We start from the raw sequence: 15,867 nt of genomic DNA, 5'->3' as shown, positions 1-15,867 counted from the left end.
CTCAAATATTCCATTTCATACGCCGAGCAGCCAACTGTACTCGTCCCAAGAATACAACGAGAGAATAATACTTTCTTGCTATTCCACACAAATCTTGTTGTTGGTCAACTCTCTCAGCCAGCATGAGCTTAGGTGCGTCTAATAAATGCGTCCTTGCTTCCGTCCCCTCAAGAAGTCCGAGCACTAAATATCTGCTGCTGGTGGATATTCTATATTTATACCCCACGAAGAGCATAGGCTAATGTGGCTGGCTGACTGATATGGATTGTGGCCGAGGAGGACGGAATGCTGGACGGGAAAGGGTTTTATTCACACGCGGAGAAAAGTAGTGGTGAATTTCCAAATCCTCCGCTGGACTCCACTAATCCTTCCCATTCAATAACTTTCCCTTCACTTTACATGCATGCTAACCGGCATAATATGGCTTATCCTCCACTCGTGCGTTGCTGGTGGGTGGGTATTTTCGGCATACGTGAGACCTGCTTTCCCCACATTTCGGGATAATAAAACCGAGTGGTCAACTCGTCCATGCAGCTTTTCCCCAACTCAGCACTACAGACTTATTTGGGGAAGAAGGCAATCGGATATGGACATGCTGATTAATTCGAGAAGGGATTTCCACTACAAAATAAAATTCCTATCTGGACAAATGATCCGAGGAGGAGGAAGCGGTCGTGGCGGCCACTTTTCTTTGCCACCTCCCGTTTTAATAGTCGCTTTGTCACCCGGCTCCTCCATCGCCTTGTCTCCCTAATTAACTACGACTCCTGCTACTCGGGAAAGGTTCCTTATCTGAAGGAGAGGTAGTGGTGCATGGTAGCATCGCCTGGACAAAGGTTGTGGAGAGGGAAATTATTCCACGAGAGAAAATGTGGGCAATTTGTAGTCAGTGGCTGAGAGATAAATGGCAGAGTGGTCATCCCACTTGCAATTCTGGTCTCCAAATTAACTACTCAGCAATTCAGATCTGATGCAAACTAAGTAACTGCTGGTCCGTACTACATCCACGCATATGCGTCTGTGCAGATCTAATTAAATCGTGACTGGATCTCGCTATGCATCACTCTCGGAGTCCTAATTAAAGTCATCTGGGGTGGACGAGGAGGAAGGAGTGACATGGGAAAGAAATTGCCCGAATCGTAAAAGCAGTTCAATAAATAAGTAAATTGCAACCACGCAAGATTTTCCGATGATGACCGTAAATATTTGGAGGCTCCTTCTCGCAGCTCCTGTGGTGATAATGACTCCAGAACATAAATAAGCAAACCAACCAACTGCCACCTCTTCGTGAAATGTGGAATTGGCCTCTGAATGAATTAGCAATTAGTGGATGCGCAAAAGCTCCTCCTCGCATATCCAAATTCTGTTAATTATTCAAATTCAGAGGGGAGTCACGTCACGCAACCCGGGGTCGTGGTGGTGGAAAACCCGTAGAGTTATGGTGGGTGCTAAACGCTCTTGATTCCCATCCAAGTGCAGAAATGAAATATGGCGAGGAGAGCGAGCGGAGAGGAGCTTTGTTGTTGTTGTACGTTCGACTATAAAAAAGTATAAACAGTGCTCCCCAGGAGGTTGGCGAGATTTGTGGCTTATCTGCATATTCCATCTTCTCTTGTCCTTTAGCTTATCGTCCAAACAACCAAAATACGACGAGGATGATACGATATAAGAAGAGCTGGCTGAAAACTGACCACATCAGCATTCAGGATTTTCAGTGGATTTTGTTCCCTGGCATTTATTGGCATAATAATGTTTGCGATCAATTTTTATAAGCAAGTTCTCCTCCACGGAGAACAGAACCTTCACCATCCACCGCTTATTGTTGGCTTAAACGGAGAGATAAAAGTCTTTGCGAGTTCTTTCTCCTCCTGTCACCGCGGAATCATCCCTCTCGTCACCATGGGCCGTCTTCACAAAGATGACGTGAAGACGGACGACGACGGGTGGAGGAGGCCAAGAGCTGAGGTCGTCACATTTTTAGATGCCAACTTCCCAGCGAATGCCCCCTTCCTTCTCGCACCCTCCCATTGTTCCGCGCTCAGAAAGCACCTCACGTCCCACCATCGGCGACCTGCCTCGCTCGCCCCACTCTTTACCTCTTATTATGCCACGTTCTCCGCCTTTTAAGCCGTTTTGCATCCACAAATTTGCCTGGAGAGGAGGAATATCATCAAAAAGCTTACACTTTTTCACCTCGCTCACACAGCTCTCCAAGTTTTCCAACAGAAAAGCAATGCTGGATTTGCATGCATCGAACGTTGCTCAAAGTCCTCACCTCCATTTTTCACTGTTGGGTCGGAGAAAGTTTATATGTTTTCATAGCATCTTGAGATATGTGTTGAGAAGGAGGTATGGACTGATCTGCGGATGAGCACGGTCAAAGTGAGAGCTAAATCTTTTAATGACGTGCCACCAACTTTCAGCGTGACGTTGACACCCATTTATTTCTATGATTTCTCCTCTGCTGGCAAGTCCAATTAAGTGAAAAATGATTGACGACGGATATCACACGGGATTTTAGATAATCATTAGAGGCGAAGGTGTTACGTTCCTCGTCTCCCTCTGATGACTTCTGAGTCTGAGAAGGAAGAAAAAAAGATGAGTCGACATTAGTAACTGATACAATTTCCAAGGCTGATGATGCCACATGACGATAATGCCGGACCGTACCTGTCCTGCCCGTAATTTATCAATTTAGCAAAAGCTCTGATAATATCATCATCATCATGCCAGCCAGGAATTGCCACGCTGCAATCCCAGCAATGCGGGCGAGATATTATTTCCGTGATGATGAGTGGCAGGAGTCCGGGGTTGGGAGTGGATTTCTGGATTTTCATCGGAATTACTTTGTCCAATCAAAGTGTCACCAGAGACTTGCTCATAATTCATTAATGTGTCGCCTCGCCACCATCAAATGTAATCTCATCATCATCTTTTCCTCCAAGAATGAGGTGGAGAAGGTGCGACACTAAATATTTCTCCAGCAAAATTAATTACAAAATACTACATTTTTTGGTCCGTCGTGCCTCTGCTGTTGACAGAATAAGCCAGCAAAGGCATTCACACCTGTCCATAATCCATCCGGACTGGTCTCGATTCAAAGTTATTGTCTGTCTTCCTTTCACTCCTGGTGCACCCGACGCGTCTTCCTTCTCAGACGGTGCACGGGAGACGGAGAGAGAGAGAATGAAATGGAGATTGAGAGTTGGATTGATTTCAGTGGTGAGGCGGTGAGGTCAGTCTGTTTGTTTGGGAAGAGGAAGACGGATGAATGGACATTGATATTGGTCAAGCAAACAGGCAGAGGACACATGCATGGTCCAGCGTCAAACGAGATTCATGAGATCTCACTACTATTCAAGAACCAAATCCTGTTTAATACAACTCGCTCCTATTTTTCATCCCATTCTGGGACCTGCGACTACGTAACGTAGCATTGTAGATTCGAGGGAAATGGGCTTGCATGACATGCACTGTGTGGAGGAATAGATATTGATTCGTGTCGTCCAGCCCGTGGTCCAGCCATGGAATGGACGTCACGCTGTGCCCGGAAGCCAGTCTCAAATCCACTTTTGCCATTAACTCCACTCTTTGTTTTCTCCTCCATTTACATCGACCATTTTAGCATTTTTCTTCCTCTCTCCATCTCCCACACTCCTTCGCCATGCCACCAAGCCAAGCCATTCCTCACTCTGGGAAAAACATGGATAAGTCCTTAACACAATTTCTCACTCTTTTTTGGATAAGCCCACGGCGAGGATTAAGTTCTCCAGGAATGGCTAACAGCTGTCCTCTCCTCCTCGGGGGGCTGTCTCTCAAATTTACATGCAAACTAAATCTTTTCTCTCCGAATTTGCCAGACAGAATTCGACGGCCACGGAGAAAGTCATGTCGCCGAGAGTAATACATAGCCCACGACAGATATATGTATACATCTGGTGGTGGTGGACATGAGAAATGCGATCCGTTTCTCATCTCCACTTACGGGGGAGAGAGAGAGTGTATATGTAGTCGTGATTTCTGGTCCTTTCTTCTCCTCATGCCTGGGGAAAGTTAATCGGATCGGGTTCAGAAGGAAATGGAAAGTCCATCTGATGTTTGCGTCCTCCAGCTGCAGAAAAACTGGACCCATTCTTCTCGTCCATGTCCACCTCTCCTCCTCCTCCTCGTCCAGGATCCATTTGCTTATCTCGTGAATTGGACTATCAATTCATCCGCCAGCCAGAGAGTCCATAAAATAAGTAAATATCTGGAGTGGGTCAGATCAAAGGTGGTGGTGGCCACTGGGGATGAAGAAAAGAGAGGATAATGGTACTTTGTAAATGAGAGAAAGAAATTGAAATAGTCAACGGTGCATGGTGAGAGCGAAGATAAATATCTCAACTCCGCATTATTGTGCATTACATTACATTGGATGAGGATGAGGCACATGGGGATATATGTCCACGTATGTATGCTCGTAAGTACCTAATGGTGAAAGGGTTGGGGACGACACAGTCCGACTGCTTGTCCACTACTCCGACCCACCCTGTTGCTGGTCAGGCTGAGCTGGGTGGCAGGAGGCGTGGAGGGGGACCAAGCCAGAGTGCAGGCCTCGTGTCCCAGGGGAGTGAGATCATTGAGAAGTGACCCAAGTGTCCGAGAGAGCAAAATGAATAGCACCTTCTTGTTCTCTTTATATAAATTAAATTGAATCTTCGCCAACTCTTCCCCACCCGAAAATCACCACCACCAAGAAGCCTTTCACAATCTGCCTCTTTATGACATAACTTTATCGCCACTTCGAACCCCCATTCTTATCCGACGCAATAATACCCACTCAGCTCTTTCCAAAAAATCGTAATTTTTTGAATTTTCATTTTGCATCCAATTTGAATAGAGAGATTCATGGCATGAAGTGCAAGATGGATGATGACTTTGTTGTTGGCAGTGGCCGTTGGTGGTGGCGTGGGGTTTGCCATTCGGAAATGAGATTCTGATCACGTATTTTTTGGTCCGAGCGGAATATATTTGGGAGCAGAATAAGAAGAGCAGCAGCAGCCGCGTGGTGGTGCAAGTTCTTGAGAGAAGATGTATTTTAATCGACGTATTTTACATGCATCTTGCATAAAATGGTCAAAGCGCTGCCCAGAAGTGACCATCTCGTAACCATTCGAGGAATACTAATGTCTCAAATGTCCACCAGAGAGAGAGAGAACAACGTCTCTCTTTCCATTCGTTGTATTCATTCAGGGGGAATTCTGGACATTTGCTCTTCTGGGGGAGTGGGTATGTCGCGTCGTGGCGTGGTCGAAGCTGGAGATGTGGGTGTAGGTGTTGGGAGGACGACTCCGAATCTGTGGGTCCCTCTTACGAAACAGGAAGGGAAGACGTACATGGTCAAGTTCTGCATCAAAGTTCATCCCTTTCTTTCACTTTTTAAGCTATTTTACGTTTTAATCTCCCTCAATAAAGGGAAATCGAGCCCCAAAGACAGTAGAGCAGGGAAAATGTTATCGTCGTCATCCGTATTTTACTATTTTGAATGCATCATGTGTGCTCAAGTTGAGGAAATTGAGATTCAAATGCTGTCCACTACTTCCTCACTTGTACGTACGTACGTATGTACAAGTATGTATGTACGTACTATAAGAAGATCGAGTCTTCCAGCCAGTGAGAGAGAGGAGTGTAATCGATTTCTGAATTTATAGATGACACATGCAACGAGGACACGCATACCATTTAAATTCAACATTCTTTAGACGATCCAATTTGAATTCGCCAGCATCGTTTGGGTGGAGAAAACGAGTTATTGCAGTCACAACTCGTGCTTATTTATTCTTATGCTTATTCATATTCCTTCGTTATTTGGTCGTAGATTATTGTGCTGCAGTCTTCTCTCGATGCTACGGTTGCTCTAAATTATGGCGAATTTAAATCAGTTCCCGTCAACATGTAAATCGAATCACATAAACGAATGACTGAATGACTAAATATTTTTGCCCGCATACCAACCAATGATCATTATTCTGTTCCCCACCACAGTTGTTACTTATTATCCTTCCTTGAAGGGTGGAGGTCGCATAATTGTTATTCTTAGGCTTGCAGTCTCACCTCCTCAAGTCTTTCTTTCTTCTTTTGGCAGAAATGGACGCTGCTGCTGGTCCGACAATTAGTTCTAGTAGTACTTCACCTCCCTCACGGCACCACACGATAAATAGCACAGTGAAAAAGTGTCTGCTGCAAAAACTGCACAAAAATTTCATATCTTCTTGTATTCGGACTCTTTCAGACAATGGGCTCAACGGGGACCTCCTGTCGGAAGAGGAGGAAAGGTCACGCTCGGACTTGGACGAGGAGGATGGGGACTCAATGGACTCGGACAAGGTCGTCGGCGGTGCCCTCAACCTCGTGACCTCCGCCACCCACTCGCCCAGAGCAAGGTCAAGGTCCAACAACAACCACAACAGCCATCGTGACCGTGAGAGGGAACGCCACCTAAACAATAACAACACCAACCTCAACAACAACAACAACAACCATCATCACCACCACATTCACAGCCATCTCTCCAAGAATGGGGGTGGTGGTGGGGGACAGGCGAATGGGCATCATGGAGGTCAACTTTCCCCACCGTCCCCTTTGGCCCCTTCCCCCGCAGGGATCCAGGCTGCACTGGCTGCGTTACAGGCTGGACAATTATCACTTAATCAGGTATGAAAGAGGAAAAATACATTTTCATTCATTCGCCCAATTATTTTAAACTTTTGGCTGGAGTAACCTTGCAATTTGCTGGAATATATGGACTCCAAATGAATGGAGACATTCTTTGTGTATAATTTCTCAATTCTCTCTCGTCAGCATGCAGCCAAGTCAATTTCAGAGAGTCCGTCCAACGGAATAACATTGATAGATTTGCATAGACAAAGGCACCGTCCAAACCCGGCGTACTTTTCATGCTCAACCAACTCAGGATTATTAGCTGGGCTGCACTGCTTCGCGATTTGTGAACGTTGTGCATAATCATAATCTTTAGAATTAAGAGATAAGAATACGAAGAACTGAAAATTGGCACTAGATTTTAGATTTTAACTTATTCCTTGCTTCTCGTTGCAGTTGATGAGTTTGAGTGGTCAGCAATTCTTCCTACAGAATCAGTTCGCATCCGCAGCCACCCTTGGAAGTCAGGAATTACAGGTGAGTTGAAAAACCACAATAAAACTTGCATTAGCAAAGTAAAGTCAGAAGTGAGGCCTTTCCCTCCTCGAGAACCACGATTCGGAATAATTTATTCCATACTTTTATTAGGTTATTATGCAACGTGGTTCAATTTAAAATAATTTTGAATACCATCGAATTGAATTTAGCAAATCATACAGATTCCTCGAATAAATATTAACTAGTTTTACAAGTCTTTCAATTGTTAGAATTTAAATCAGGCAGTGGTTAAATTTGTTAATTTGTTGAGAATCGCATAGGCAAGTGAAAGTGTGATCATCATAATCATAATTTTAATATTATTTCTAATTTGTGTGTGTGGTTAGGCACTTCAGCAGCAGTTGCAACAACAGCAGCAAAATATTCAGCAGACGTTGCAGCAGTTAGTCATGTTTGGTCAGACGGCTGGTGGGACGGGGGGGTCGGCGCTGCCTCCGCCCACTCAATTCTACCTCCAAAATCAGGTAAATACAATTTATTTATTAATAAATACTGCTGGAAGTATACAATGCTTATATATTTTATCCAGTCATTATCATTATAATTAGTAAGACCACCTACTTTTATTTTGCTTATTGTATATACATACTTACCATTTATTAGCCGCCTATGTTCCAACACCAAGCGCCAATAATGTCCTGCTCTTTGGATGCAAATAATGTAAGCAATCTTATAGAAGCGTCGCCTAAAAGACTTGTTGCTTTTTCCTTAAAATAAATATGATGAAGCTCATTTGAATAATGTTTTAATTTATTCAAATTGTTTTTGAAGGTTTCATTCATATTAAGTATTTCTGTCTTGTTTCCATCTGCAGAGTTTGTTGAATCAAAGTCTCTTTTCTTCAAACTTTTCTGGCTTGGCTTCGTCAAGATCGAGCAACAATAATCCTGCAACATCATCTTCCACTTCTTCTTCATCCTCTTCTGCTGCTGCTGCTGCTAGTACTCAGGTGAAGAAACATTTAAATGTGAGTACCACGAAAGAAAATTGTCTGTATTTTTTGAGAAAATCTACCTGCATGAACGTACGTTGGCCACCGCTGGGCAATGTCATGAATCCAACAATGTCCTACCAGGCGAAGGACTTGTAACTCATTAGCATTCATCACATTCAAATTTGCTCAATATTTCAACTTCATGATGTCTTACAACTTGCTAATAACTGGACTATGTAGCTGCTGATCCTGCTTTTGAGACTCGCTTTTGCTTGTTCTTGTTCTTGTCGAGATTACAAATTACATGGCTGGCAAGTGAAATCCGCTTCTGTCTCAACTCCGTTTAGTCAGAATCTGCTTCTTCCTCTCTCTCTCTCTCTCCTACTTTACATAAATATTGTTTTATCTCCTGATCCTTTGAGATGATTACATATTCCTCAGTTCTGACTTCAAAATGTTGAAATGCTAAGCATTAGATGGCACATTTACACCTTCCAACCAAACAAATGAATGCAATTAACGAGTTAACAAATGATTCGTGTGTAATATGTGACTGGACTCTGTAAGATCCCCGCAGTGATGATCATGAGAGAAATGATAATTCGTAATTTGCATGCACTCTCCCTCTCGTCTTGTTTTTATGATGTGCCTGCATGATAATTAATCCATTTTGATTTATGGCAATAAGAATAAACAAAGTGAAATAACAAACCATTAACTTTTTATTTTATTCGTTGATTGAAATTTCAGGTCGCGCAAGCAGCAGCAGCTCATGTGGCGCAAAGCCTGCAACAACTACAGAAATCTCAACAAAATTCCCACTCTCAACAACAGCAGCAACAGCAACAACAACACATTTCACATGGGCAGAATCATCATGGTGTAAATCAGCAGTCGCCGTTCCACCACGCCCATCACCACCATCAGTCGCCCACCCTTCTCAACCATGATCATCACCAGAGGAACCATCAACCCAACCGTGTCACCCCGTCGCCAATTTCTCCAGCGTCCCCTCCTCAAACGCATGTTACTCATCATATCAAGTCATCCACGCCCAGACTGCTCGTTTCTGAACCTCCAATCGACGAAACTACAGACTTGGAAGAGTTGGAACAGTTTGCCAAAACTTTTAAACAGCGACGAATAAAGCTGGGTGAGTTTCCCGTTTCCTAGAAATCGAATGGCGTGTATTCATCATCTTAAGTAGCAGGAAATAATGAGATTGATCTATTGTTGCAGGATTTACACAAGGCGACGTAGGTCTTGCAATGGGCAAATTGTATGGGAACGATTTCTCTCAGACGACAATTTCCAGATTTGAAGCTCTCAACCTGTCCTTCAAAAACATGTGCAAGTTGAAGCCTCTGTTGCAAAAGTGGTTGGAGGATGCGGACAATTCTCTAAACAACCCAAGCGCACTCTCCAATCCGCACACCACGCCGGAAGCAGTGGGTCGGAGGAGGAAGAAGCGCACCTCGATCGAGACCACGGTCAGGGTGGCGCTGGAGAGGGCTTTCATCCAAAATCCGAAACCTACGTCCGAAGAGATCTCAATCCTTGCGGAGAACTTGAACATGGAGAAGGAAGTTATTCGCGTGTGGTAAGTAACCACATACATATGTCTACAAGTGAATTAATAAGTTAATAGTTTGTTTGAATTTATTGTATTGATGTATTTACTTTATTATTTTCACAGGTTTTGCAATCGGTGAGGCTCAAATCTAATTCATTGGGGTTGGGTATTCCTAATTTAATTTATTAAATTAAGAAACATTTAATACCACAAAGTGGTTTACTATATTTCATAAAGTGAAGTTGTACATTCCTTTGTTTTTCTATATTGTCAAGCAGGCGACAAAAGGAGAAACGTATCAATCCGCCGAGCGCAGGGATGGGTAGCCCCCTCGGAAGCCCGAGCCACCCGTCGATGCATCATGCAATGTTTTCCCCACACGGAATGTCTGGAGCCCCGTTGTCTCTTGTCACCAGCTACCCCTCCTCCCCAAGTCACACCCCACCCCACTCCACTAATAATAACCCCCTGACTATCAAATCTGAATGACTGAGTTCCTAGGCTTAGGCTTCCGAGATTCTTCACCATCATCATCATTATCAGCAGCATATTCCTCGTCCTCGACCTACTCCTCCCCCTCCCAAAACCCAGTTCATCACCCAACGACAATTTATAGCTAACTAGCAGCTATATATTGCAACTCCCTATAATTATTACCATGATGGATGACGTAAATTGTAAATTATTTAGCGAGGGCATCATCCTACGTACATACATAATTTCCTGGTGAATATAAACCTGAGTTTTAATAATTATAATATTAATAATCCCGTTGATAAACGGTCCCGGTTTAAAACGATTTTCATAATAATTTAGTTCAGTAGCTGAAATTATTGCAAAATGTGGTTATAATTTTAGGTGATGATAATTTTGTACCTATGTATGACCTAGAACCTAGTATAATTATTAATTATAATTTTGCAGTTGTTATTGCTCGATTATTTGTTATTATTTATTAACCAACTTCATTTAATATGTATGAAGTAGTAAAATGGAACGGTTTTGTTCACTAATTTTTTTATTATTTTATTTATTTTCCATATTATTTATTTTTGATGCATGTTGTAGTTAACATTCCAGCCTGCAAGGTTTTTTGTCTTCATTTTGTGATCAAATTCCATTTATTTGATAGCTCTAAGTAATAAATAAATAAATAAAAAGTGTTTGTGTACTGTACAAAAAAGAAATCTCGTCGAAAATGTCTTGAAAAAGTTCATACGAAAGAAAACGGTGAAAGTTCCTACTTTGTCACATAAAAAATTGATACTTCTTCTTCTCGTGGTGGTGGTGGTGGAGTCCTGTCAAATAAAAATGCAAATTAAAGGTGCAGACTCAGTCAACATGGTAAATGTTCCTACTATTTTACGTGAATTAATAGCAGTGTAGGTTTTAGCCTAGGATTTTCAGGTACATAAATAATATAAAGATCTATGATTTTCACAACCTATTATAACCAACTCTACAGGTAGCAAAATTACATAATAAACCAATAAATGTCGTGAGTCTTATTTGTGAGGAGTACTCCATAGCTCGTAGGATTAGGATATGATAGTCCAACCACACACCCAACAGAGGCATATCTGAGGAAAATCAATCAACTTTTATCTCATCAATTCACTACTCACTACTTACCAGTCTAATAAATAATTATGTACAGGTGTCCACTAATAGCAGGGGACAAGATTATTATTTCTACTTCGGCTACAGATACATACATACATATTCCGTATTACATACGATAGCGTTTCTGTGTACACTTTGTAAAAAATTGATCTGCAATGTCAACTATGATAGAAAATAGAGTGTCTCCGTATGAATAACTTGTAGACTTTTTTGTCGTATCAAAAATTATTGATTTTGAATAACCGAATAAATAGTTACTCAAAAAGAGATGCCAAGCTTTTATATAAGAGTTGGGTTTAAGCGACACACGGTCTTTGTCTTATTTTACGTGTACTTTTAGGATAACAAGGATCGTGGTATTCTTGAAACTGTATGACAATTGATGGAGCGTGCATGTGCGGGGACGATGGAAAACTGTGCAGATTGGCACGATTGAGGTTTACATTCTGATATTTAGTTTGAAAATGATTGTTAACTTTAAATAAAAATTTCGCATTAAAGGCAACAAAATTATAAACTATGAACAAAGCTAATTCTCAATTCAGTCATCTAAATGCATATCCTTACTTTTCATACGCGATTTTCATGCATGAAAACTCGCCGTGCATGCACTTGGAGAAAGATGCCTCCGAAATTCTGCAACGTCCACCCGATGTCCATCTCCGAAAAAGCGTCGACGAAACAGCCGAGTGGCCGAGCATTGACTTTCCCTCGGAATTTCGAATGCTTTCTCCACACTTGCTTTCTCTCCACGGCTGAACCCGCTCTGTGGGCATGCACGCAGTCTGCCTTTAACTAATTCCATAAATTAATTGTTCTTCCGTACACCTATGTACATACTCCACCCCAGTTCTCACAAAATGGACCAACAAGCATTGCGCTGTAATACGTATCATAAAATTGACCTCTTTACTGCGGATTTACACGATTTCGACACCGACTGCTACTAACCGGCCACGAATTAATACACCAACTGTTGAATATTTGCAGGAGATATTCATGAAATGGAGGAGTTAGTGATTGCGATATAATCTTGATTTTCATACGCTTCTACAACGCAACATTATTCAGTTTTCGTTGGGAACTCTCCAGCGCAGTCAAAGTGGCGTGTGTAACGTAACCAACTCTGGAGGAGAGTCAACCAGCAACAGCGACTCCGACCTTGAATATAAATGCCATCAAGTTAACCTGATCCACCAGCAACACATTCCCTGACGGGCCAACCAACTAGATTAAAAAGTGGTTCACAACAACATAGACCCATTGTTGTTACATATCCCAATCCAACAACCAGCAAGTAAACCTCTTGTTTTGATTTCTGTAAAAAATATATATTTTGAGTATTGTCGTAAATTTAATAGTAAATATTTTAACGCTTTCATAAATTCGTCTCGTTTTCCCAATTACATAAGTATCATTGCTGTCTCGATTGGTGAAACTGGTTGCGAAATAGTAATTGCCTACTTCATATTGCACTTACACACTTTATTGCTGAGCAGACTGATTCATCAAGTGTTTGGGTGATGATAAGCCGTGTGGTTCATTGGTGCTGTTGCTGCTGCTGACGAGGATGGTTTTTTATGTAACGGGGTCTTCGCCCAACTGAGGATGAGTTTTTAAATTGGACGACCTTGGCACTCAATAAAGCTGCCGATCAGAATTTGTTTAGTTTACACAAGCCACGGAGACCAACCAACTTTTACACTGCCACACGGACGGCTGCCTAATAAATCTCTCCTCCTCGCAAAACAAGAGTTATTTTCGTTCCATACCACTTAACGGGACCAAGCGAATTTACCAACAGTTTTATTGCAGATTCCATCCAAAGTGCTCGGTTGTATTAAAAAACTGAAAATTTATTGCAGTCGTCAATATCGTTTTTTTCTTCAAATACAATGTTACGTTCACTCCAGATTCTAGGACGGGCGTCTTCCCACAAGGGTAACATATTGCATGCATTTGAACTGAATTGTAAATTAAGCAGAATTGAAAATGTATATTAATATCTTGATAACTGTACAGGGGTAGTTGTTCGGGGTATGGCGTCGTTAAATATCGCAGGTGAACCTTCCGGGCCTTCCATGAAGACGAGCATGCCTGGACCAAAGTCCAAGCAACTGATGGATGAACTCAACAAACTCACGGTTGGATGAAATATTTAAGAAGCATTACGATGCAAAAGTCATTCTTTAAATTACTTATAACGTGTTAACGTGTATGCTATGATTTTCTACAGCAAGCGGGCAGTGTTCAACTTTTTGCAGGTGAGCATAACCACACACACCAATTTTTCATGCAATGCCAGAAGTGGTCGGACTTGATGAAAATTGAGTGTCATTGGCAAGAGTAATAAATAAGACTAATTTGCAGACTATGACAAATCCTATGGCAACTACTTGGTTGATGTTGATGGGAATGTGTTTTTGGACGTGTACACCCAAATCTCGTCCATCCCCTTGGGTTACAACCATCCGGAATTATTTGCCCTCTTCTCAGATCCTCATCACATTGTGAGACTCTTTATTTATTTATGTGCATACTAAACTTGTAGCAAAATTTATGGCGGCGGATTTTGATGAATTGACAGCGCACTCTTGTGAATCGGCCTGCACTCGGCGTTTATCCTGGAGGAGACTGGGTCCAAGAACTGAAGGATTCCGTTCTCTCGGTAATTATTCATTTTTATGCCCCACTCACTCAAGTGTCAGAATCAGAGTTGAAATAGCGTCAATGTCACTGCTACAGGTAGCACCCAAAGGATTAAAACACGTAACCACGATGGCTTGTGGCTCTTGTTCCAACGAGGTAGGATTTTCTCAAACTATTGGTGTCACTTGCCCATAAATAAAAGTTGTCAAAATAAGCACCGTCATTTGTCGTTTCCAACAGAACGCCTTCAAAGCCATTTTCTTCTGGTATCGGAAGCAACAGCGCGGAGGGAAGGATTTCACTCCGGATGAGCTGACTTCATGCATGAACAATTTGCCACCGGGCAGCCCACCTCTTTCCATTCTCGCCTTTCATGGTATGGAAATCAATTTGATTGCCGTGTGAATAATGATTTGATGTACATTTGACCAGTGACCACTAAATATTTTTGTAGGAGCGTTCCATGGCAGAACTCTTGCGGCCTTGACCTGCACTCATTCCAAAGCTATCCACAAGATTGATGTCCCCTCGTTCGATTGGCCTGTTGCCAGATTTCCAGTGTACAAGTACCCACTGGAGGACAACGTTGGAGAGAATAAGGCCGAGGACAAGAAGTGCTTAGCCAACGTTGAAGAGTTGATTGACATTTGGAAGAAGAAGGGCAATCCGGTGGCTGGAATCATTGTGGAGCCCATTCAGGCCGAAGGTGGGGACAATCATGGATCCCCCGAATTTTTCCAAGGCCTCCAAAAGTTGGCCAAGACGAAGGGTGTGGCTCTTCTCATAGACGAGGTTCAAACGGGAGGAGGACCCACGGGCAAAATGTGGGGCCACGAACACTTTAATCTCCCCGAAACGCCGGATATTGTCACTTTTAGCAAAAAGATGCAAACTGGAGGATTTTATCATAAACCTGAATTTAGGTACAAAGAACTTCGAAGCTTATCAGTAGCTACAGCTATAAGTAATCCAAAATTTCGCTAATGTTTACTGATGGAATCTATTTAATTTTCAGACCGGACCAAAGCTATAGAATTTTTAACACTTGGATGGGAGAACCCTCCAAGATTCAGATCCTGAATAAAATTCTGGAAATAATTAAACGTGACAATGTGCTGGAAAATGTGCAGAGTACGGGATCTCTCATGCTGAAGCAACTAAAGGAATTCCAAGTATGTAAAACTATATTTGCACAATATCACAATATGCCCACATAAACCTGCCGAGTATTTATTTTACAATTCTGATTAAAGAACAAGTATCCAAATCATCTCAACTCTGCTCGGGGCTTGGGAACATTTTGCGCCATAAACTGCGCAAATGGACAACTGCGTGATAAGATCATCAACCTCTTGAGAGAACAAGGTATGCACTTTATCTAAGTATTTTGTGGAGATTAAGTTTGTTGCACTTGAAAACCTTTTAATCTTTTTCTTATATCCTTGGCATTTCAAAGGTGTGCAAGCCGGTGGATGTGGCGAGAACGCGCTACGTTTCAGACCCACCCTCGTTTTCCAACCCAAACATGCCAGCATTTTCTTTGATAAATTCGAAACTGTGTTAAAAAAATTGTAAGCATAACACTCTTCTTCTTCCTGCAGCAGGTGGGAACAGTGGGTGCAAATTGAACGCCATTATTTTTATGGCTGCGGTGGCTATAACTCTTACTCTTGAGCTATTAAATCTACATATTCTACTCTGGTGATTGTTACGTACATATTGAACGTATGTAGTATAAATTTACAACAATGTCTTCCATACTCTCTGTCTAATAAATCAAGTCTTCCACGTCTCGACTTTTATGCATCAGGATAATCTTCACGCTTTTTCACACATTACTTGTTTGCTTAAATAAAGTTGTTGAAATAAAGCCTTCTCAGAAACAAAATAT

General features: G+C 42.1%; 2 protein-coding genes across 8 annotated transcripts in view; both read left to right on the top strand.

Annotated features, from left to right (window-relative positions):
- The window catches only part of LOC110859261 (protein nubbin), a 43,459-nt gene extending 31,611 nt beyond the window's left edge, over positions 1-11,848 (top strand). For 2 of the 7 annotated variants that reach the window (XM_022108163.2, XM_035859422.1), the window contains exons 3-11: positions 6,272-6,693; positions 7,096-7,176; positions 7,524-7,661; positions 7,801-7,857; positions 8,012-8,164; positions 8,882-9,284; positions 9,371-9,731; positions 9,828-9,839; positions 9,980-11,848. In XM_022108163.2, the coding sequence (XP_021963855.1) occupies positions 6,272-6,693; positions 7,096-7,176; positions 7,524-7,661; positions 7,801-7,857; positions 8,012-8,164; positions 8,882-9,284; positions 9,371-9,731; positions 9,828-9,839; positions 9,980-10,193 (1,841 nt within the window). In that variant the 3' untranslated portion in view covers positions 10,194-11,848. The remainder of the gene's footprint in view (positions 1-6,271; positions 6,694-7,095; positions 7,177-7,523; positions 7,662-7,800; positions 7,858-8,011; positions 8,165-8,881; positions 9,285-9,370; positions 9,732-9,827; positions 9,840-9,979) is intronic. The other 5 variants (XM_022108165.2, XM_022108164.2, XM_022108166.2 and 2 more) reach the window with 5 other exon arrangements.
- Positions 11,849-12,103: 255 nt separating this feature from the next.
- Positions 12,104-15,864, top strand: LOC110859194 (probable 4-aminobutyrate aminotransferase, mitochondrial). The gene is made up of 11 exons (XM_022108073.2): positions 12,104-13,268; positions 13,350-13,471; positions 13,564-13,591; positions 13,698-13,837; positions 13,915-13,995; positions 14,073-14,132; positions 14,217-14,352; positions 14,431-14,899; positions 14,992-15,148; positions 15,230-15,341; positions 15,433-15,864. The coding sequence occupies exons 1-11, from the start codon at positions 13,223-13,225 to the stop codon at positions 15,549-15,551; spliced, it is 1,470 nt and encodes a 489-aa protein (XP_021963765.1). The 5' UTR covers positions 12,104-13,222; the 3' UTR covers positions 15,552-15,864.
- The last annotated feature ends 3 nt before the right edge of the window (positions 15,865-15,867 follow it).

This window comes from Folsomia candida, unplaced genomic scaffold, assembly GCF_002217175.1.
Source record: "Folsomia candida strain VU population unplaced genomic scaffold, ASM221717v1 Fcan01_Sc025, whole genome shotgun sequence".
In the NCBI taxonomy this organism is placed as follows: domain Eukaryota; kingdom Metazoa; phylum Arthropoda; class Collembola; order Entomobryomorpha; family Isotomidae; genus Folsomia; species Folsomia candida.
The sequence above is the reverse complement of the archived record's forward strand: the minus strand, read 5'-3'. Positions and strand labels throughout refer to the sequence as shown.